The 23,299-nt window shown below is 41.4% G+C and overlaps 1 protein-coding gene across 2 annotated transcripts; it reads right to left on the reverse strand.

Annotated features, from left to right (window-relative positions):
• Nucleotides 1–211: 211 nt before the first annotated feature.
• Nucleotides 212–22,827, reverse strand: MKRN1 (makorin ring finger protein 1). Of its 2 annotated transcripts, none has more exons than XM_075712443.1 (8): nucleotides 22,655–22,827; nucleotides 14,904–15,032; nucleotides 10,108–10,334; nucleotides 4,342–4,568; nucleotides 3,640–3,854; nucleotides 2,806–2,916; nucleotides 2,238–2,352; nucleotides 212–1,797 (listed from the first exon to the last, which is right to left on the reverse strand). In XM_075712443.1, the coding sequence occupies exons 1-8, from the start codon at nucleotides 22,825–22,827 to the stop codon at nucleotides 1,585–1,587; spliced, it is 1,410 nt and encodes a 469-aa protein (XP_075568558.1). In that variant the 3' UTR covers nucleotides 212–1,584. The 2 variants fall into 2 exon arrangements, with proteins under 2 accessions (XP_075568558.1, XP_075568551.1); XM_075712436.1 differs by having other exon boundaries at nucleotides 2,214–2,352.
• Nucleotides 22,828–23,299: the final 472 nt, after the last annotated feature.

Consider the following 23,299-nt stretch of genomic DNA (forward strand, 5'->3'; position numbering starts at 1 on the left):
TGTTCCTCATGTTACAGGCTCTTTGCTAGAAAGGTTATAATCAAGTTAAAATTCTGTATTAGTGTGACACAATTCTGCAGGAGTTAAGAATAAGTGACATAAATGCCTTTATATTTACAGAAACACACACACAAAAATAATCAAGCTGAAGCACAGAAGCTTCAAACTTAAAAGAACAGACTGACTTCTTGTTTAATTTTTTTGACTTTTTTTTATTTGGGAAAAGTGCTTCTTACAAAAGGCAGCTGCAAAACAATACATTATAGACCTCAGAACAATTTCTCATTCCATTTAAAAGTGAAAGGAGAGGCAGTCTAAGGGACAAGAGCAGCAGGAGAACAGATCACGGGGCATCCACAAGTCGATAAAAAAAACAGCAATAATGTAATGCAAGGTTAAAATTCCTGTGCTGGGGCTTTGGTGACAAAGTAGTATCTCAATGCAAATTACAGCCAGAAACTGCATGACTGCCTTTGTAAGCGGTAACGCACATAAACTGAACAGCTTTACCAGGCAGCCCGCCCAACTCAGATGCTGAGAGGCACATGCACCTTGAACCAGCTGAGAGGCACAGCAATTTCCTAGCGAAGCTCACGGCTTAAGTGGTTACACCAAGTTCTAAAACTTACAGAGCAATAAAGCTAAAGGGGCCTCTCTGGTGTTCCTCTGACCCCACCTTGGCTAACCAGATTTCTGCTCCTGGACAACCCTAATCATACACATGAAAGAGAGCTGGTGTATTAGGGAGTGCCGTCTATTAAGTTAAGCAATAGTTAAGATCACTGCCACAGACTGGGCTGAGACCACTAAACCAGTTTCATGTCCAATTGGAGGCTAGGCTTCATGCACCAAGAGGGGATGAAAGATGGTTTTGTTACTTTTAACTTACACAGAGTCTCCCCATCCTTGAGGTCCAACTCCACATTTATCTGTATATACACATAGAGAGTTCTCCTTTCACAAAGACATTTTCCTTTCATGCTAAACACAGTAAAAACCCAGAACGTTCACACCTGGTTCTGGTTACACAGTAGTAATAGTAATGTGCAAGTAAACAAGAGACCAAAATCACAAATGAAGATGTGTACATGAGGGGGCTGGAACAGAGCTGATGCCAGAAAGAGAGTATTTGTATCTGGCCTGAAGTCAGAAATATTGGTACAAAGACAGAAAAAAGGCCATCAGCCAATTTACATCCCCACTGCATGGCCACTGCTCATTTTTGTATCTGGGCTCTTCAAAATGAGTGTGGAAGTCCTGTAAACACTTTAACCCTGGAACTGGGTGAACTCTGTTGGGTACACAGATGAAGCAACAAACCTAAGCTAACTGTTTGACAGTTAAATTCATTTTTACAAAAACTAACATTTTAAAGATTTATTTTTTGTTATTTGTTTAAACAGAGGAAAAACAACACTCCTGGGGTGGGAGGGGATGGGAAGAGACAGACCCTGGGTAAAAGTTATTACAACAGCACCTGGAATTGATCGGCCTGCCTAGGAGAAACACAGGCACTGCCACAACACCACAGGTAATAACTACTGCCTGAAGCCAAGATGACAGTCCACACTCCACTGACAGGTGCTATAGATCCAAGTCATAATAATCTTCCAGCTCATCATGAAACAAGTCCCACTCATCCTCGGAATCCGTTAGCTCATCGTCACCTCCTGCTGCCAACAGCATAAGCAACATCTCACCAAGCTCAAAGGTCACCACCTCATCCTCGTCGGTCTCGAACGGATCACCATTCTCTCGCTCCTCGATGAACTCCCAGAACCGATTCCTCCGCTGGGCCTGCAAGTGGAACACAAGTATTTCCCCAGGTGACCAAGCGGTACAAGGCAGGAGTCCTCCCAGAAGCTGACGGTTCAGCCCCCGGCATACTTTGACATGCAAGAAATGGTGTTTCTCTTTCTGGCAGATACTGACCTCCAGTAGAATTCACCCTCACACACCCTTATTAATGCTGCCCAACCTTCCTACTTCAGTATGTTGGTGTACTAGGAAAGTTTTTAAAATTCACTCTTTCTATCTTGGCCTCCAGCATTCACAAACTTTAGACCACCGCCTCCTTCAAATTCACCATAACAGAGGTCTATCAGAAGTAAAAAAAAGAGTCAAGTTTCCTGTCCTCAAGGCAGCTGATATAACATGCACACCCCTCTTGTGGTCTCTCTGTACAGAAAGGACAAAAAACCAGCAGCACTGACCCGGTATCTACTTGATGTTCCCACTTTGGGTCTCTGCGGCTCCTCTCGGCGGCCATCAGGATATGCATGTTTGTAAAAACAGTTCCCTCCAAATGGACAGCTCCCACGGCCTTCGTCAAAATACCTGCATGGCTTGTTGCTGGAAAGGAAAATATCGCAACCCTTACTCACAGCAGACCCCAACCAGACTTCAGAATTGCATTTACCTGTAGTCCAAAAGGATCTCAGGTACCATTTGGAGCTGAAGGTATTTTGTCAGTGTAACACCTACGTGCAGAAATGATGTATTACACAACGTGTGTGGGTCGATGCATGCATAGGGACACTGATGGCTCGCTGTGCACAAGCTCGTACTACCTTACGGCTACACCACCAGCATTTTACGTGAAGAAGGGAAAGACCGAGGTCAAAGAACACCGGAATAGCTTTGCAACTGTGTGGTTGCATGCATCTGTGGGCAGATAGGCAAGGGCACACTTCACACGTGGTGGTGGAAAGGAGGTGTGAGAGGGCTTTACATCAACACCCTTCTTCTCCAGGTGTGCTTTTATCTCTGCTGTCGCAACTTGACAAAAGGCTGCAGTGCTCATACCTCATTGCCTCCTTGTATTTCTGAATGAGTTTCTGCTTCTCTTCCTTCTCCTCCACCCAGTACTCACTTGGAATGACAAAGTTAGATGTGATCCGACATTCTGGGCAGGACCTGGGGAATGAACAGACTGTGCTGCAAAATTCCACATTACAGGGCGCTCTCTCTCCTATATAACAAGTCATGGCATATATCCATCTTTAAAGATGTATTGTACCCGCACACTTGCTGTATGGGCTTTTCAGTCTAGATTCTCTCCTACACATGAAGATAACCTAAACTCTCCTCTTGAAGAACTCAATGGCAATGACAGCTGTCAGCTTGTCTCAGAAAAGCTTGAAAAAACACTTCACACAGACTCCTTTTTCTTTAGAGTTAAATTAATTTATTTTGGTTTGATTTCTGTATTTATTTGATTGGAACTTTGTTTTTTTTTAGAACAGCCTTTAAATGGAGAAATATTTTGTCAACTGATTAATGAACTAGGTGGTAACGAATTAAGCAGCATACATTCTGAACTGGTTAATCTGTTTTCAGATTCCTAGCTGGGTGTCCAAGACCAGTAACAATAACCGTAACAGTAACCACTGGACAACATGCTACTAAATAAATGAAAGTTATTTTCTACCATTAAGCGAGTTTTGCAAACTTAATCCACATTAACCAAATCAGAGTGTAAATGTTATCCCTAACAGTTATTTCACTTTGAAACTAAAGTTAGTATGCATTAAATGCAGTCTCTGTGCAGTCTACATTTGGAAGTCTGTTGCAAGTTGTCACAACTTACTAAGTTCTTCCACAGTAACAAAGCACAATCAAAAGGGGAAAGTGCCTCACTTTATAATCTTGCTCTCAAACTGTTTAGCACTCCTCCACTTGCGGATGCACTTGAGACAGTAAGTGTGGCTGCAGTTGGAGAGGATCCCAAAGCGGCGCTCACTAGGATTAGCTTTCTCATACACCACCTCCATGCATATCCCGCACACCATGTCTTTACTACGCTGGACGGCAAATGAAAGCTCCATGTCCTTCTCGTGAGCTTCAATGCAAGACTGAAAAGGAGAGACAAAGAAAACGACTACAGAGGCAACTGGTCACCTGATGAACTCTAAGCAGGTTTTTAAGCACAGTTTTACTCTACTGTTTTGCATAATGAATGGAGTACGATTAAGCTGAAAAATCTGTATCCTAAAACAAGTTTGCTCAGACAGTGGGGAACAATCAATTCAGAGTTCAAATTCCTTTCTTCAGGCGTTGCTTTTAAACATGAGAAAGGCAATCTAAAAGACCATCCAGTTTTACTAGGCAAAGAACAAAGCTTTAGTATCTTTAAGCAGACTGCTTTCCCAGCACAGATAAGGAAGCCCAGCTGCTTTTGAATGTGGCCCTGACAGGAAACAGTCCAGTTTACAACAGGAATGTCATTCATTGCCTGACCTGCATGCATCTTCAAATGAAAGGGAATTGGTGACAAGTGATTGTGGGGAGCTAGGAAGAAATAACTTAAAGCTGTTTAACGCCAGACAGTCATTTGCTTACCTTTATGTGCTCAGATCTCTGTGCAGCATCAATTGGATGCAAGACCTGCAGTCCACACATATCACACACATCCCCATGGATATACACGCAGTTTTCTCCATAACGACATTCTCCTACTGCAGCGTAGGGGCACAGCTCCTTCTTGATCTCCACATCTACTTGCTGCTTTTCGTATTCTTCCTCAATCACCATTTCCTGCAAGGGTGCTTCAGCACAGGAAGGAGCAGCTGTGAACAAAATTGAGGACAGTAGCAATACATTCAGATTTAGAGCACTGGGAAGGAGAATACATTGTTTTAATGCAAAGTAATCTTTGGGTAACCCTGCTCAAGTTATCCAAAGAGAATAATAAACACAACCAAGGTTTGTTTCAGTCCGAGTTTCACACGCCCTCAACCTGAACTAACAGTTATTTTCTCACTCAAGAAAGCACAATCAATTTCTTCATCCTTCAGCCCAGACAAGACTAAAGCTATCAAGGTTTCAGTGGTCAGATTCAAATCCATTTACAGGCTAAGTCTGCACTAGAAAAACCTCACTAGTCCTCAGCAGCTTAAGTACATTTTTATACAAACTCTGGTTCAGCAGCAATTAAAATAAGGTTACAAGTCTCTCACTGCTTTGAGAATTGATTCCATATCAGCTAAAGTTAACAGGCTTTTCCCCAGAAATTACACAGCTGAAGTGATAAAGGTGTATCCAACAGAACAAAACGCTAGTATGGAAACACCACACCAGTAGTTCTTTCTGTGCAGGTTAATTAGCATATTGTTGTTCAGCCGGAACAACAGACTTTCACTTCTCGACTCCCATGCATCTGTATGAATGATACAAAAGCTGTGCCCACATCTCTCAAACTAACTCTATTCTAGATATTTGCCAGAAACTCTATCCTAAACAGATATCCAGTCTACCTGTCAGACACGTAAATGTAGCTTTAAGAAACTGAAATTCAGGGCATTTTCATTGCATTCTAAGCTAGCCATCAGTTTTGCAAAATCCTCAGTAAATTCCCTTATTTAATTCTAAATTGAACTGAAATCTGTATCATTTCCCTTCCCCATTTAGACAGTTTCTGCTTAACAGTTCTCCCTGCACCTCTTGAACACATGGCCTGTGTGTCACCACAAGCCAAACAGCCTTTTGAAATCATTACGTAAGTAGGATGATAAACAAAGTTACAAGACAAAAGCAGTCAGTTTGAAAGTGAAGATATAATAAATGCAAGAGAACAACAAAGCATTACTATATTCAGAATAAACACCAGGAAGAACAGCAACTGAACTTCATTTACATAACCAGTAGCTGTTACAAGGGTAAAAAGTCATCTATGCTATAAGGAAGTATAAATTTCATAAGCTGTTTGAGCACTAGATTTGGAGAAGTAAGCAAAAAACGATCAAAGGCATACTTGAATCAGTAAAAGTAAAGGAGAGACTACTCCTCAAAAAGAATCAGAGGCTGCACACTCACAGAGTTTTCATCCCCATGGAGCAAAGAGATACAATAAGCATATATCAGCCTGTTAGCTTTTGGACATATAGAGAAAAAGAAAAAGCAGGTCCCTGAGAGCTCACAGTTTTGGGGGATAAGCAAATATTGAAAATTAGCGTAGGAAAATATTAGCTCTCAAAATAAGTTCAAGTCTGCTTCTTGAACCATCTCTGACTTTAGAGGTCACTCACACTGATCTTGGATCAGTCTGTTTGCTAGAAACATACTTTTGAAAAGCAAGTGAGTGACAGAGTAACAGGTCAGCTGTCAACCTGCTCATTTTTCAGTAAGAGATTCCCAACCAAAAAGTCTCCATTACCCATGAGTTCCAGTGAACTGTAATGAAGAAAAGTAACAAGTAACCATATACTAGGCTCTACCTACTGTTCTGAGTAGCTGAACATAATATGAAAATTTGTACTTATTAACTGAAATTCCTCCCCCTCCCTTTGAAATCCACGGTCTCTACTTCCAAAAGAAGTAACAAAAAAAAAAAAAATCACGACTACCAGTCAGTTTCTAGTCCCTCAGCTATCATTTTTGCCAGTGTTTTTTCTAGTTAATGTTACACAATTTTTTACCTAGTTGATCCACGTGACTTCTGCCATCTTGTTTGACCCTTACTGAGGAAGGAGAGTTTAGTAGACCACAGTATGGATGGGCAGAAGCCTACTAGACAGACAGATACAGGTGAATTTCAAAGGTGTCAAGTTATACAGTACTTCTTCTAATGGGACTGGCTGAGCTTTGCTTAAGGCAATCCTACCTTCCTGGAAAACGCATACTTTGAATGAAAAGGCACGTTTGAAGCTTCACTTAATAGAAAAATTTTCCAGAGCCACCTGCACTCCTCTCAAGGATATCTTTTGTCAAAACTTTATTCAGTAAGGGTTTTGTTCATTTAAGAAAAAAAACCAACCCAAACAACAAAAGACTTACTACTTGAGGTTATTTGATAATAAAGGCTTTGAGGTCTTACCCCTCCAGAGATTGACTTAGAAACCCACTTAGTTACTACACTGGTCCACAGGAGAGAGCAGAGCTTCGCATCTTGGCACAAAAGATTATAGAATTGTTGCTTAAAATGAACAAACCACCACCAACAACAACTAAAGTCAATAAGTACAGTACAGCTACTAAATTCCAGCCCAGTCCAGAATACCATCCTTGCATGAAAAAGTACAACCAGTTCTTAGTGACCAGATGTCTAGACAGCAACATACAGATCTGTGAATGTCAGTCTTTAATAATGGCTCTGGGTACTTCTACAGTATGAGGATGGAAGAGAAAAACATGCTAAAAGTGACATTAGTTTTCCAGTCCCAGTCTTCTGTGCTGTCCCAGCACTTCCCCTCAGTGAGAGCTGTATTTCTATGAAATAAAAATTAAATTAGTATTTCCACTTCTGAGTATCTCAGCTTCCATAACCTAAAGCCCTGCATGCTTACCTCCTGTATCTACTGCACTGTATCTGCTACAGTTTTGCTTCCTCTTTGAAAGCAAGATTAGAGAAACTCACAAGACTCCATTGCCTCAGTAGTTCTGAATCCAGCATCCCTCACAGAGTACCATGTACTCTCAACGAATCTGTCTGCTGTTTTCAAAACCACTACTCTCCAGTAGGTGGATCCAATCCCTATCTTCTCACTGCCCATTTCGCAGTCAACACAGTTAAATTCATACTAGTGAAAAAACCTAGTTCATTAGCTTCAATCCACACACCACTTGCTTCTACTCTAGGACACACTTTCTAGTATCAAGTACATTCAACTTTTAGCAGCAGAAAACAGCCACCCAGTTCAGAGTACCTCTTATATTTCTGCCTTTCTACTCTCCCTCAGTTATTCCAGAACATTTAGCAGCAGTAGCAGCAGAACAGATACGGAAATGTGGTGCATCTGTACATCAAACAAGTGAGTACCTGAAGAATCATCACTATTGTCTTTGCTAGGCCCTGAGGTCATCTTCAAGAGATCAGGCTTAGTCACAAATCAAAGAATCATCTGCATTAGCAGAATGTCTTGTCTCATAGTAAAAGACAAGCATTACAGCCCAAGCTATACATGGTTACACTGCCAACTCTGAATCTTCAGCGTTTCTAAGAATTTAGAACACACAGGCTTCTAGCTAATCTTGAGAAATAGATTCCATTTTAAAGTTTCCAAGTACCTGTACATTTCTCCAGGCATTTGACAAGAATAACCTCTAAAGCTTTAAAGTATACACTGTGGAACACACTGCACACATCCTCCTGATCGCTACAGCAAGGTTCTTCATTTTTATAGCTTAACAAAGACAGCGGCTTCAAAAAAGTAAAGTTTTTAAAACACAGCTTTTAAGAAGTCACCATGGGAATTAGCATCATGTAGCACTGTTCAGAACAGAAACAGCTGAGTATGTTTGTACGTTAAAATACATCAAATTTCAAAGGATACAAACCAGAGAATTTGGAACAAGATTCAGAGAATAGAACATTATTTAACTTAATGCTGTGGCACCTACGAGTTTCCATGAAAAATAAGCCTGAGCCCCTAAAAAAAGGAACCACTTAAGCAAAACTAAGTGAATTAAAGGTATAATGAAATGGTCTTACACTTCAGGAATTTAGGAGAAAGCACCAGCTCTCCTATAAGGAGTAGGTGTATCTAAAAGATCTCTGGCTGTTCAAACTAGCAATGAATTGATTCCAGTGGAGGGCCACCCAGCCATTAAGGGGACTGACACACATGAAGAGAAACTGAGGAAACTGGACTTGTTCAGTTTAAGAAGTGATCTTATTGCTATCTTCAACTAACAGAAAGGTATAGGGGGGAGGAAAAAAAAAAAAACCACCACAACCAACCAACCACAACAACAGAAAAAACCCCAAAACCCACAGCCAGACTCTTCTCAGATGTGCACAGGACAAGAGACAGAAGGCAAGCTGAGGCAGGGAAAAATCCAATTACATACCAGGAAGGAGTTCTTCCTTGTGAAAGAAGTCAAACACTGCAAAGGTTGCCCAGAGGTTATGCTGTTTTGAACATCTCTGAGGACAGAGATTCAATTAAACAAAGCCCCTGGCAACCTGACATAGCTGACCCTGCTTTGAGCAGGAAACGGACTAGATGAAATCTAGGTCCCTTCCAATCTAAATGATTCTATTTTGATTAGAAGATTTTAAAAAGGGATTCTTTGTCTCAATGAACACAGAAGCTGTCTTTTATGACAGTAAGGTGACATATTAAAAGGTAGAAGACAAGTTGTCATTCCTTTGGACTATACTCAAGTCACAGATACACCGAACACTTCCATAATCAAACTTCTCAACAATGCTAGCAAAACATTAATGTTGCTCAACCACTCCCTTCCTCAAATCAGATCAGAACAGACCCCAGCAGCACCCTGTAACACCAAGAAGGTAATTCCTCCTTCCAGATCTGAGAATCTGAGTAGTACTGTGGAGACAAAGAAGTATCTGAGCACTGTACTTCAGACTCTTCTGGACACAAGGTGTCCATTTTGGATTCAAACAACTATTTGAGTACTCACGGCCGTAAGCCTTCAGTTTTAGAGTGACAAATATTGGAAATTCTGCTAAAGTAAACACATTCAGCCTACTTTTCACTTAAATTTTGAGTCTTTGTGCTATCTTTCTGCAGGGAAAGCAGATCTGGTCCCATATGACGAGCTGCTTCAATCTCATTCTCAACATGAGCTGTCACAGTATTAGGAAGTCAAAGTCTCAGAAAGGTAACCAGAATAAATTTCAGCCTCTGAACTGCCATGGGATTCATGAAAGCAAGCATTAGGATTCAATTCATTCTACAGGAATCTGTACCTCCACTGGAAAACCTTTGAAAGATTGCAAAAAACCCCACCCCAAACAAACAAACAAAAAACCCCAAAAAACAAAGGCAGCAGGTTATCTTTCCAGAGCAGTGACATGAAATTGCAGCACCAGTATTTACTTCTTCCATCATATATGCAAACTAAGCTTCAAAGAAGGAGATTCACCAAGTCATTCAGAGCCGTAACAAGAAGCCAGTTATGCAAAGACTGTCTTTAAGTATACCTGGTTTCAGAACATCAGGACAGCAGTAGTAACTTGATGTGGAACAGTCCGACTATTCACATCAGAAAATTCAAGCATAACTTAAGGACAGATCACTTGAAGTGATTAATAAATACGAACAGCTGTATTTAACAAAACCAAAAGCATTAAAATAAATGCACTACATATAAGTTGTTGACCCATGACACAAATTTACTAGTAACCCGTGATCAGCTTACCACGTCCACAGTATGGCTGCCCAGGAACAAACTCAACAGCATTCACCCAGTCTTCAGCACCTACTCCTGCAGCTGCCAGATCTATATTTTCATCTTCTATCTCATCAATAATTTCTTCAACTGTTTCAGGGAGCGATGCGAAGTCTGAGGATACTGAGGGATAAATTTTTGCATCCAGATTCACATCAGTCACTTCCTCCTGTTTCAGTGGCTTGGTGTGTTCATATCTAAAAAGTTAAAACACATCATGTCAACTCTTCACAAAAAAAAAAAAAAAGCCCTCCATAAAGCAGCCCAAGGGATTGGAAATAAACTGATTAAGATATAAACATGCTGTTCTGAAGAAGGACCTAGAAACTGCTTGGAAGAAAAAGTCACTGATGACCCTTTACAGAGACATGCTTCCACTTGTGTCATCTGTCAGCATTGCTTAAGGAAATAGAAGGTACTCCATGATTTTGGAGGAAATGGAGCAGCATGCACAATTCTTAACTTACATAGAATGAACTTCAGTTATGTCCAAAACTGGTGACGCACCTATTATGCATGTGCAGTATTACTGAATGAGATAAATTAGTCCAAGTCCATTCAGCTTTAAAAAGAGAAGACTAAGGGCAGATACTGCTGTCTTCAACTACCTTGTGGGAAGCCACAGGAAAGATGCAACCAGAGTCTTCTCAGAGGTACAGCAATAGATGAGAGCCAGTAGACACAAGCCCGAAATTGGAAGTTACAATTAGATATTAGGGAAAAAATTCACTGTGAGAACAGTCAAACACTGACATGGGTGCCCAGAGAGGCTGTACAATCTTCACCCTTGCAGATAATCAACACTTGACTGGACAATGCCTTGGGCAGCCTGACCTAAACTGGCTCTGCCTTCAGCAAGGCTCCAGAAATCCCCACCAACGTAAGTGATTCTTCTGTATCTGAGCATCTTCCCTCATTCACATTTTACACTGAACTGTAGTAGTTTCTAATGCCTCTTTCAACTTACTGTGGAAAATGGTGCTCAGAACACTTTGATCCCTACCACCCAAACACAACAGGAAAGCGCCATTTCCCTCAAAAATCTGTCTTCCAGCAACTAGTAGACTACATGGGAAAATAAATTACAGTTGTACCTTTGAAGTCTTAGGTATTTGCTGACTAATTTCAAGGACAAAGGGAGGGAATTTTTCGAGATCATACAAAACTTTTAAGCAACTGTGACTCATTTACCTTGCGTCAGATTGAAAACAAAGTGTCACAGTTCTTGCATATTACAGAGATGCTCCCAACCAAATGTCAGCTTTGAAACCCTAAGGAAGCTATGAAGCACAAACTTAGAAGTCAAGCCTTCAGACCTCTACACCAGTGGTCTCCAAAGTGGTATGCATGCACCCTAGGGGGTGCACAAGACAATCCACTGCAGTGCAGGAAGAAAATACTAGAACTTCTTGCCATTTTTTTTTTCCCTAAAACCCCAAGAAATTACATTTCACTAATATTTAATATACAGATTGACAGCGGTGTCCTCACTCAGTCCATATCTCAGAGGGTCCCATGTATGGTATGTGCGAGGTGTCCTGAAGGAGGAGCGGGTGTTCCACCATGCAGCAGGGTTGACAGTGGCACTCTCATTTGTTCATTCATTTTCAGCGTATTTCAACACACTGCAGTTTATTTATGCCCAATTAAATGGATTGACAGATTATATTATGTTGTTTTACCTAAACTAACTCTGACAAAACAAAAAAGTGGCTTAAAAAGATTCCTGCAAATAAACTATGGACTGAAGACAATACTGATAATGTGAGCATAAGCGAACAACAAGAAAATGTCAGAACTAACACTTCTCCTACTATGAGCTCTTCATAGGTAAAGCTAAAGACAATGCCAACCTAATCAGATCTGACAAGAACTTGGGGGGGGGGGGGAAATACATAAATTGAGATTACCAAGAAGACTATTTGAAATACAGATTTACATCCACTTTTATTAACGATGCCCTCAGCGTACATTCTGCCTTGAGATACTAGCTAATGGTAGTATGAGGCTATCACAATTAACAAGACCTTTAAAATCTAAACATCCAGAACATGATGACAAACCTCTACAATTTTTTCAGAGATGTTTCAAGTCATGCAATATTACAAAACTTCACAAAAAATGTTTAGAGGCCTCTTACATAATAGTGAAAGACAAAAAGCCACATACCATTGGACCACTTGTTCCTCCTGCTGTGGTTAAAGTGACTGAAATAACACATGGAAAACAATATGGTGACAAAGTAAAACACATTCCTTTGTCAGCAAATACTGTTGGGAAACGCATAGAAAATACTATTGAAGATCTGAAGAAACAAGTATTAGAACAAATGTCGCAGTGTCGGAAGTTTGCTGTACAACTGGATGACAGCACAAATGTTTCTAATGTGTCTCAGCTTATATTTGATGGATTCTCTTTCAATAATGATATACACAAAGAACTGCTTTTTGTGAGCCACTAAAGAAAAGACGTACAGAAAGAGATATATTCTCAACAAATTACTTCTTTAATAAAGACAAAAAGATGTACTGAAGGAGATGTATTCTTAACAGTAAATCACTTCTTTAATGAAAACGTTTTATGGAAAAACTGTTCAAGTGTAACCACTGATGGAGTCGTCGTTTTGACTAGTATTAAAAAAAAAAATTCCAGGGTAAGATTACAGAGATAGCACCACACCAGAAATTCACTCATTCACTCACTGTATCATTCATAGGCAAGACATTGTAGCAAAGATGGAGCCAGAAGCACACAAAGCACTTCAGAGTGTCATAATATGGTCAATTTTATAAAATCAAGACCTTTAAGTAGTTGAATCTTTACAACACTTTGTTATGAGATGGAGAGCAACCATGAAAATCTTGTGTACCACACAGACATTTGCTGGTTATCTTGTGTAAAGTGCTTAAAAGTTGTAAAAAAAAAAAAAAAGCGCCTAACTCATCTTTGACAAAAAGACAAGTGTTCCAAATTTGCTGACCTTTTCCATGATTGCAAGTCACCACCAGCAGAATGCTACCTAGCAGATATTTTTTAAAAAAATGTAAACACGCTTAATCTGTCCCTTCAAGGTAAAAGTGACATTTTAAGAACAAGTAACTGCTTTTTGAAAGAAGCTGGTGGTATGGAGACAACATTTTGAAAATGGTTGTTCCGAAACATTTCCACGATTATGTTGCCAAAAATGATGCAAGCGTGTCAACTATAAAAAAAGTCCTATCTTGTACACTTGGAGAAATCTGTTTCAAGTTTTAACATGTTTAAAAGTCTTCCAAACAAAGAGTTTCAGTGAGTTTTGGACCCGTTTGTAAAAAAAATATAAAAATGCAACACCTTCCAATTAGTCTGCAAGAAGCTGATTGACATCAGGGAAGATGGAAATTTACTAGCTGAATTTTAACAAAAATCTTTGCGTAATTGGTGGATAGGATTGAAAAATTATTATCATGCATTAGTAAGTGCAGTCAACAACACACTTCTTCCTTTAGGATCTACGTATCTTTGTGAAAGATCTTTTCCAGCTATGACAGCCATGAAACATAAGTACTGAAATAAACTAACTTAGAACAAGACTTTCAAATTGCTGTATTAAAAAAAAATCTTAGTTTAATATTTTGTAAAAATGACACATATTCAGTCAACACTATTGTCAGTAAAAAATATTATTAGTAATAAGGGTGAGAGCAAAAGTGGGTTTGGACTGTTAATAAAAATATTTCATCTTTATTACATCCTTTTTTAAATTCTTATTTTTGTGCATGTTTAATGTACATAATATATTAGTACAGTAGTAGATATATAACACCTATAAATAAATATAGATATATTGGGGGGTGTGCTCAAAAATTTTTCACTGATGGCATACATGATCAAAAGTTTGGAGACCACTGATCTACATGATCAAGAAAGCAACATGGGCAGATGGAAGGCTAGAGAGGCTTATTTTTGCTATCTTTCTTATACATAGTAACCATATATTAAACATGAAAGTAAAGCTAACTATGAACTACCATATGAAGTCATGATGCAAATATTTAATCATGCATTAGAGCTGCAACAAGACAGAAAGTTAAAACTCCTGATAAATTTTAATAAAGTGAACTTAAGATGATGCAAACACCCCTAAGCCTTTGTACAGCTTTGTTACACTAGGAAAGCATCCATTTCCTTTCTTCACACTTCTTTTTTTTTTTTTAATAATTTTAGAGGTATAGGTTAAGTCATACTATATTTTCATAATGTAGGGCTATTTTGTACAAGCAACATTTTAGCACCTACATGACTACGCTCCAGTTACTTTTCCAAAATGGCAGTTCAAGTGTCAGAGTAGCAATTCCTGAAGACACACACACACTCTGGGGGAAAAAAAAAAATTCTTACCTGTTCAGGCTTTTATGACCACTTACCAAATGTCAGTCAGTTCCATCAGTTCAGCTAGTCTGAATGTAGTCTCAGATTTCAATTAATTCATCTATTCATGTTATTAATAAACAAACAAAAACACACACACACCCTGACAACCAGCAGTTTTATGAAAACCAGTTTTCTTCCCTCCTTGTCTTTGCTTATTTCTTTGCATAGCAAATCAAACACTATAGTATTTAGCAAAAGAAGGCAGTTTGTGGAAAAAAGCTGTTTTTATAAACTTCTGAAGTTGCAATGAAAGAGGAAAACACTTGAAGATTTATTGCCTTTCTGTGAGCTCTCTACTCAGGGACTCAGAGTGAAATCACTCCTCTACAGGACGGTCACCTGCATTTCTTTACCTGCAACGATCTCCGTAAGCACAGCATCCTCGCTGATAATACCTGCACACCATGGCAGACTGACTAGTGGAGAGGTCATGGGAGTAGCGACAGTTGTCTCCTTCCTTGCAAACTCCATGCATGAAATATCTGTAAGACAGAAGATTACTGTGAATTAAGGAGAAGCACTGAAGCTGTAAACAAACTATTTGGATGACGAGTTATTCTATAAATCAGGGTATGCTGAATTAAGAACAGCACTAACGACTCATGGGACCATGTCCCAGTATAAACATACAAATAAGAACATCTGAGAAAAGATGAAGCCTTAGCTATTCCAGTGAACTGCACTGCACATTTAGGGACTTCCACTTACAAAAGCCTGAAAAAAACCTGCAAAGCCAACTTTATCCTGGGCTATGACACAGAGAGCAAAAAGCATCTTGGACAAGTAGATGGGGACAAAGTTTTACTTGCAGCTCCTGTGTTCTGACACCAACAAAAACCTTAGAGAAGCCCACTACTGAATCCAAGAATCAGTCAGCCACACCCTAAACAAGTTTCCTGAGGACTTAAATCTATATTGAATTTGTAACTAATTCAATCAGAAGTAATCTCCTCTCCAAGAATGCAAAACATGTTTGTGATAGATAATGACATCTGACAAAACACACACATTAGTTTTTGCCATAGGAACCAAATAATCAGTAGAACCACCCTGCTTCAATACTGTGCTGCCTGTCTTGAAAGAACTGTACAGTTTCAAAGCTTTTGAGTACAGTTTACTAAATTTTAGCATGTCAAGTAATGCAAGTTTAATTGAGCATCCTTAAATTCAGCTATTCAAGAAAACTGAACAGTCATTTTCAATTTGTTTTAAATTTTAACCTAGAGGACACAAGCTTCCTGAAGTTCAAGGCACCGTAACTATTCAGACTCAGTATGTTCACATCAAAAACACAACTGAAAACACAAGTTTAAGTTCATCTTTCCCAATCCACGTTGAAGTATTACCCAAGAAAAAAAGAAAAAAAACCCCAACAAACCCACGTTAGAACTGAATCCATCAATACATTTACCAACACTTCAGTTTAGAAAGAGAAGCATTGGCTGCCAGACACCAAGTTGCAAACTCTTAACTCACTGAAAGTATCAAAACCCAGTAAACAAGAAAATTTGTTGGGGCTTAGGTCTCACATAAAACACCGCTTGAGGGAAGACTGGCAAGCAGATTATACCCTTCTAAGCCCATCTTGCTGCTGAAAGGGGCAGTGCTGCCCTCCTCCTGTTGCACACTTCCACCGCTTTGCGTTGGTATTGCCACAACTATGCAGCCCACAGACCCAGGTCCTCCAACCAGCTGACCGCGTAGCCACGCAGCAGTGCAGCCAGCACAAGAGACAGAAGGATCATCTTTCAGCAGGCCAGACTAAGATTAGGATAGCTCTTCACAAAACAGCACATTCAAGTCGATATTCCTAAACTTAAAAGGCGTCAACTTGTTGAATTGCATGAACTTGCGCATAGGCACTTAGTCTGCTATATTTTTAAGATGTCAGATAAATCAAAGTGAACAATTCACCAAATGACATAAGCAGAACTACATTTGTAATCCAGTACTAGGGATATATCAAAACCTGAGGTGAATCTTAAGAGGGCCGATAACCCACCATGTGCAAAACCAGTGGTGTATTCAAGGTACAAAAAAATCCAAGTGGTTTTATAAACCACCAGCTGACACTTGCCATCAGACTGCAATTCACACTCAAAACAATCACCTGTCTGTACACTGTAGCTGCATAGTAACCAGGTAAGAAATGTGGTCCTACATAAAAGTAAGTGGTGTAAGGCCAAGATGAGGCTCTGCAGGATATCCTCCCCAGAGATGAGTACCCTAGTCAGGTTTGCCAGGTGGCTGCACAAACAGCTATGCCAGCACACACACAGAAGAGGGTGTTGCACAAACAAAACAAAAAACCCCACACTCCATAACCAGCACTCTACACTGTTAACAAAAAGAAGAAAAAAAAAACCCAAACCACCAAAACATCCACCACCCACCCACCCACGAACTCGTGGAACCAGAACTTAACTGGAATTTCTGGCTTGCTTTTAAGAAATGGGAGTCACACCAATTGGGTAAAAAGTAATTTATGTTGTTAAACATTTGCTTTTTAACAAGTTATCTCCACCCTTTGCTTATTTCCACACAGCACTGCTTCCCCCATGTGTTGGGGCACCCGATTTCACAGCCACCTGCTGACTCAGATCAGGAAATGGCTTCAGATGTAACCTGAAATTCCTTCTGCTGCCCCCATGGTTATTTTTAATCTAGATCAGATCACTGCTCAGCTACACTGCTACTTAAGCCAACAAAGTGTTGGGACACCACTACAGCTGAAGTAAGTGACTAAGAGAAAGGCACCAGCCTGAAGTGAGGACTTGTGTTAGAAAGTACTTGGTCAACATAACTTCTCCTAAATACATAAGCCTCAAAATTAGGCTCTCCCACTGCTTGTTAGACAGCGGAAAATGGAGCTCCAAGTCCCTTTCCTTCTTTCCCAGCTTATGTTAGAAGTCCTCTGCAAATACAGATTCTGTGTAATTCTGAGAGTTGTCACAATTCATTACATCAATATGGTAGGCTATAAACGCTAAAAAACCAAGCCTGGAACACTCACAAGATCAATTTAATTCACACGTCACTTTTAAAGGCCTGCAATCCTACACAGCAAACTCAGCATCATTTGAACAAGAAGGCTGGAGTGGGAGGAGAGAAAAATATAGTTCTCTAAGGATTACACCAACTTCCTTCCCCCTCTCCCCCCCCCCCCCCCCCCCCAAGAGGCAGAGATTTTTTTTTTACTTTAAGGTCATAAAAAAATTAACATTTTACATATGAAATTGCGGTATTTGGCTAAAATATGCTTTGGTCATGTCAAAAAGTAAACAAGAGTGCATTTTTTTGGTGAAAGGTAACAAAACTTCTGTCAGACAGCATCTTTACAGACACAGGGTATTCAATTTAACTGTAACTTTACACAACAGCAATACCAGCCTCTTGTTCCTGGTCACAGGAAAAAAGGATCCTTAAAACTGAGAAATACATGAGTTACCTGCCTCACTCAGTGACACATAGAAGGATATCTGACATTTGCATTCTGTCAAGTAGTCAGAGGATACATATAATTTCATCCGAAAAAGTAAAATTAGATCAAGACAAGTATATAACTGGATTTTCTCTGAGTGTCTATGATGCCGTCATCCAAAAAGCACTTACTCTGGCAGCAGTGCTCTATGTCTTTCCTGTTCAGATATACTAGCATAATTTGGTGAGGCTGCATGGGGAATAAGACCAGCGGACTCATCGGGGTCCAAACCCAGATCATCTCCCCAGTTCGGTTCATTGCATGACTGTGCAAAACATGAGTGATACCAACACACGGAACAACCACCCAGAAGTAATAATTGCCTGCATTGGTATTTTATCACTGAAAAACGTTTCAACTCATGGATGCCTTCATCAAAATAGCAGATCCTGATTTGCACGGGGTACTTAATAAAAGGTCATAGAAATCAGGCTTTGCACATCCAAAGGTCTCAAGTTGTAGACAAGATCTGGTGGGCATTTTTTGGAAACATATAGAGACAACACTCGTCCAAGGCCATAAAGCTAATCTCTGCAGCTCCCTGGAAGAGAAGTCAGATGTTAAAAGTGCTACAATTAATTTACTAGAACACTTAAAATTTTCAAGTTTATCCAGCTTTCAACGACCTTGATTTCCATGATGCTTTAAAGTCTAATAATCTACTGAAGATTTTGTTTTCCACTGCTAGAATAATATTACTTCTATTACTTGCCATAAGCTAGAGAAAAAGAATTTGCAATGCCTTTATCAAAAAGGCAATGCAGTGTTAAACACATGTAACTGCAGTCTAAAATCCCGAAGACATACCAGCTTCTTTCAGATGCCTCCTTCTACATACTAAGTCTTTACCCTGTAATCCTATTAGTGAAATCAATACACCATACTTCTTTCCACAGCTTTTGAAGCTCACAAGAGGTTTGCTTATTCAGGTACAGTTTGTTCTTTACTTCAGGTCCACTTAATTCTGCTTTCAGCTAACCCCATTTTGTTTATTAAACTACTGGTTTTGCTGAATTAGAGTTTCACACCCAGCAACAGACCCCATTCAAAAACGGAGACATTGCTGTGACTGGCAGACAGGGAACCTCAGGATAACAGCAAACTACATCCATTAGCTTCTTCAGGTGCCATACAGAGACTGAGAATTCCCAGGGAAGAAGGTAGCGGGGCACGCTGTTCTAGCACAGCACGTGGGCGTTCAGCCACATGAGTGGCTGATGAAATTCTACATGAGTTAGTAACCTCGAGAAAAGGGAAAAGAAAAAAAAGTGAGTCTTAATAGCATCTACCTCCCTGTCCCCCCTTCTCCAGAACTTCCTTCAGCAAAAAGCTAGTAGGGGATCCAGGACAGAGCAACTAAGAAAGGGGAAATACAAAAGGTTTGTGTTCCACATCTTATCACTAGTGTTGCACTGAATTAAGGAGGCATACTTTGCTGATTCAGATTCTTCACATTAGAAGACAGATAAATACCTGATCTAGGTTTTTAGAAAGAACAGCGAGGATACAAACATGTAGACAACTCTCAAAATACATCAATTAGTTGCTAAGGGGTTTATTTATGTTCAGTTATTAAATAAACAAGTGAAATGTAATCTATTTATGTCAACTTGATGACCTTAACTATTACTGCATGACATCTGGAAAACACAAATATCAGGACCTAACAGTGTCAAGTCTTTGGAAAAAAAACATTGGCTATACCACTGCTCAATACAACCACGCATCCATGTGAAACTGCAAGGACAGAAGAGCTTGGTAAGGATCACCATTTTTTTTCTTATTTCAAACATATCAATAACAAAAGGATCAGAATATTAAATAAAAAGTAGTTATGAATTACAGTTTTACTTCCCTGCGGTTTATTCCAGATTAAAAGATTATAAGTTATTACACACCACAAAAGCCTCGAAAACTGCTAAACCACAGAAGCAATGCAAGAAAATTACATTTCATCATTTCTTAAGGAGCATGATGAATTCCTACGTTTCACCCTGAGACTTCTCAACTTTAGCTGCAAGAAAAGCAGAAGGGTAGCATCTGCAAAACTAGATGTCTACGAGAAATCAAAGTCCTTCATCTTAGTCATTGTGTGTCTCGCTCCAAGATATCAATCATCCATCCCAAGGATCTCACACTGGCATAGTAATACTCATTAGCCAACCAATTTATCGTATCAGGTATTGAAAGGAGCAGCAAGAACTTATTCTACCAACTCTAAAACTTGCAGTGGTGATAAAACAGCAGTATTCACACCATTCACGAGTGTGAAGTACTTACACTGAAAAGACTACTATCTCCTAGAAGTTTTTCAGGCAGCATTTATTGTCACCCATGTGACGATTCAAGCAAATAAAGCCTAGGAACAAACAGAATTGTGCAGTGCTCCTCAAAACAGAAACTGCTCTAGGTACTATAATAAAAACCTGCATTTCAAAATTCAACCCCTTCATCTCACAGTTAAATTCTCAAGGTCTTTTACAAAGATAAAACAAGATTTACTAGTAAGAAATATATTTTCTTGAATATAAATACATCCTATTGAAACCAAACTTAGGAAAACAAAATTCTTATCACACATTCCCAGAGGCTCAAGTAGAAATTGTTAATTTCACTTAAAAGTCTGAGGAAAGCTAGTCTCCCTACAACTTGAATGGCCCACTAAAAATAAGTAAATAAGCAAGCAAGCAATGGGGTAACTGGGAGGATTAGTCAAAAAGAACAAAGAATGGGGAGGTTTGTCAGGTCTAAAGCTGAGACTTCATTTTTGTTTAAGCTCACATTAAAGCACATTAACCATTACAAAAGAGTAGCTTGAACTTCCCACTAGTCCTGAGTGTTTGCAAATAAATATATTCATTAGACAGACTCACTGCACTGCATGACCCTGATGAACTTGACTACTTCTGTACTACAGCAGTCACTGCCTTCAATAAATTGATCGATTGTGTCTGATACCCGAGAAATACATGTATATATATCTCTCAGCACTCCATTTCACCAAATTGAGCCTTTCGATCTTCAGAAATAATGAGGCAATCTACATAGAAGGAGCATTAACCTATACCCTTGTAGCTTACTTAAAAGCTGAGCTCAGCATCATTCCCGGGCATTTCCTCATCACTGGCCTATGTTTAACTGCCATGAATCAAATATTAACCCGGTTATTCACAGGCAAAACTCTTTGTATGCAGAAGTACTCAGAGAGAGCTGAGAAACGGTGCTTCTCAAATGGACACGTTAACAGTGCATTAACCAAAATAAACAGTGATCAACAGTTAACAGGAGTGCTTTAAATACTGCAGGGCATACTCAACAGCACAAAAGAGACACAGCAAGCAAGCTCCCCGTGAAAACCAAGCGACGGTTCTTAGTACTGCTGTTTGAACCTGCAATTGGCACAAATGGAAAAACATGCAGAAAAGATCTAGATCTCACATCCAGATCTAGAGCTTCTTCCCTTCTGCCCAAGGGATGTTCCTTTTTGCTTCCAAGTGACTTGGAATTTGTCCAGAAACATATTTATGTTAAATGTAACTTACAATTTTATTTAAATAAAAAAATCAAAATAATAAATAAAAAAAATCAGGAGATGCTCCTTGATGCTAACCTTGGATTACCACCTGCTTTCATATAAACTAATATATTTCTATATTCACAAAAACTGGCTCAGATTCCTTTCGGCCTGCAAACAGGCCAGCAGTGCAAGTTTAAAAATAGTCCACCTGGCAAGCTTTACAACATGCAGCATGACTTGCATAATCCCATATAAAAGATTTCTCAGAAACACAGTTTAAAGGAAAATACAAATAGAAAATGACACAGCATATAGAATCTTAACGTAACACCAAGTAGCAGCACTCCTTACATTTTGCCGTCTATCATGATGTATTTCCATCCCCTGGTTTAATAAATTATTCTTGCTATATCAATCACACATTCCTTTCCATTTTTTGAATTTTTATTCAAACGGACAAGAACTTAAATCATTTCCTATTTCCTGCTTCATCGCGTTTTCTGGAACGCGGTTACAGGACTTCCATTCTACAGTCTTCTTCACCTCGACCACTGAGGGCACATTTTCACACAATAGTGGCCCACGGCACCTCACAAGGAGCCAGCAACGCTTCCAACCCCCTCCCCGGCACGGCAAGGGGACGGCAGCCACACGCCATTTGCACGGCGGAGCCGCAGGGAACACCCTCCCATAGGGCAGGGGCAGAAGAAAGGCCACAGCCCGCACCGCCCCCGCCCGCGGGTCCGGCTCAGGCAGGCTAGGCCCGGAGCGCGCTCGAGACCAGCCGGTACTTCCGGCAACGGGCCGCCGCCGCCGCCACACTACATTCCCCCCAAGCTCTGCCGCCGCGACCGGTTTCCGACGGGAGCCGCCGCAGGGCGCGGCGCGGCCCGGCCAGCTGCGCAATTTGCCGCAGGCCGCCCCCCCCCCCCGCCAAGGCGCCGGGCGGGGTGGGCCGGGGGGAGGGGGGGGGGCGCTGCGGCCGCGCGCTGCGCGTACGTGACCGGGGGGGGAGGGGAGGGGAGCGGCGCTGAGGGAAACGGCCACGGGGTGGGGGGAAGGGCGACCGCCACCGCCCCTCCCCCCCAGCTGCGGACAGCGCGTACCTGCAAGTGACCTGCTTGGTCCAGCCGCCTCCTCCCGGCCCCACGACGGGCGGCGGCACGACCCCGAAGTCGAAGGCCGCGGCCGTCGCTCCCGCGGCCGCTGCGGCGGATGTTCCCAGGGCCGCGGCCGCCGCGGCGCCCGCCGTTGTTCCCAGAGCCACCGCCTCCGCCATTACTGTTTATCCCACACAGCGGCAGCACCGGAACTTCCGGGAGCACATCCTTCCGGCCGGGCGGACGGGGCGCAGCCGGGCGGCGGCGGGGCGGAGCGGGGGCCGGGCGGCAACGGGCAGCGGGGCGGCTGAGGCGGGCACCGGCTCCGCCCGCCTCCCTCGCGCCGGGCGGGCTCCGCCCCCCTCTGCCGAACGGCGGCTCCGATTGGTGGAGGAGAACGTCCGGGCGGGAACGTGCGGGGGGGGAGGGGGGGGCAGGGGGCGGGCGTTAGCGCCGCGCGGCGCTGCCGTTGTCCCCGCGCGGCCTCGGTAATTTAACGGCGTGATGGGGCCTTAGGCCGCGGCCCGGGGGAGGCCGCCCCGGCTGCACCGCTGGGGACCGGGGCCAGGCGCAGCCCGGCGGCTGGGCCTTAGAGGCCGCCTCGCCCCAGTCAGCCGTGAGCGCGGCAGCGCTCGCCTGAGCGGGTGGGGC

The sequence above is a fragment of the Pelecanus crispus genome, chromosome 1 (assembly GCF_030463565.1).
Source record: "Pelecanus crispus isolate bPelCri1 chromosome 1, bPelCri1.pri, whole genome shotgun sequence".
Classification (NCBI taxonomy): Eukaryota; Metazoa; Chordata; class Aves; order Pelecaniformes; family Pelecanidae; genus Pelecanus; species Pelecanus crispus.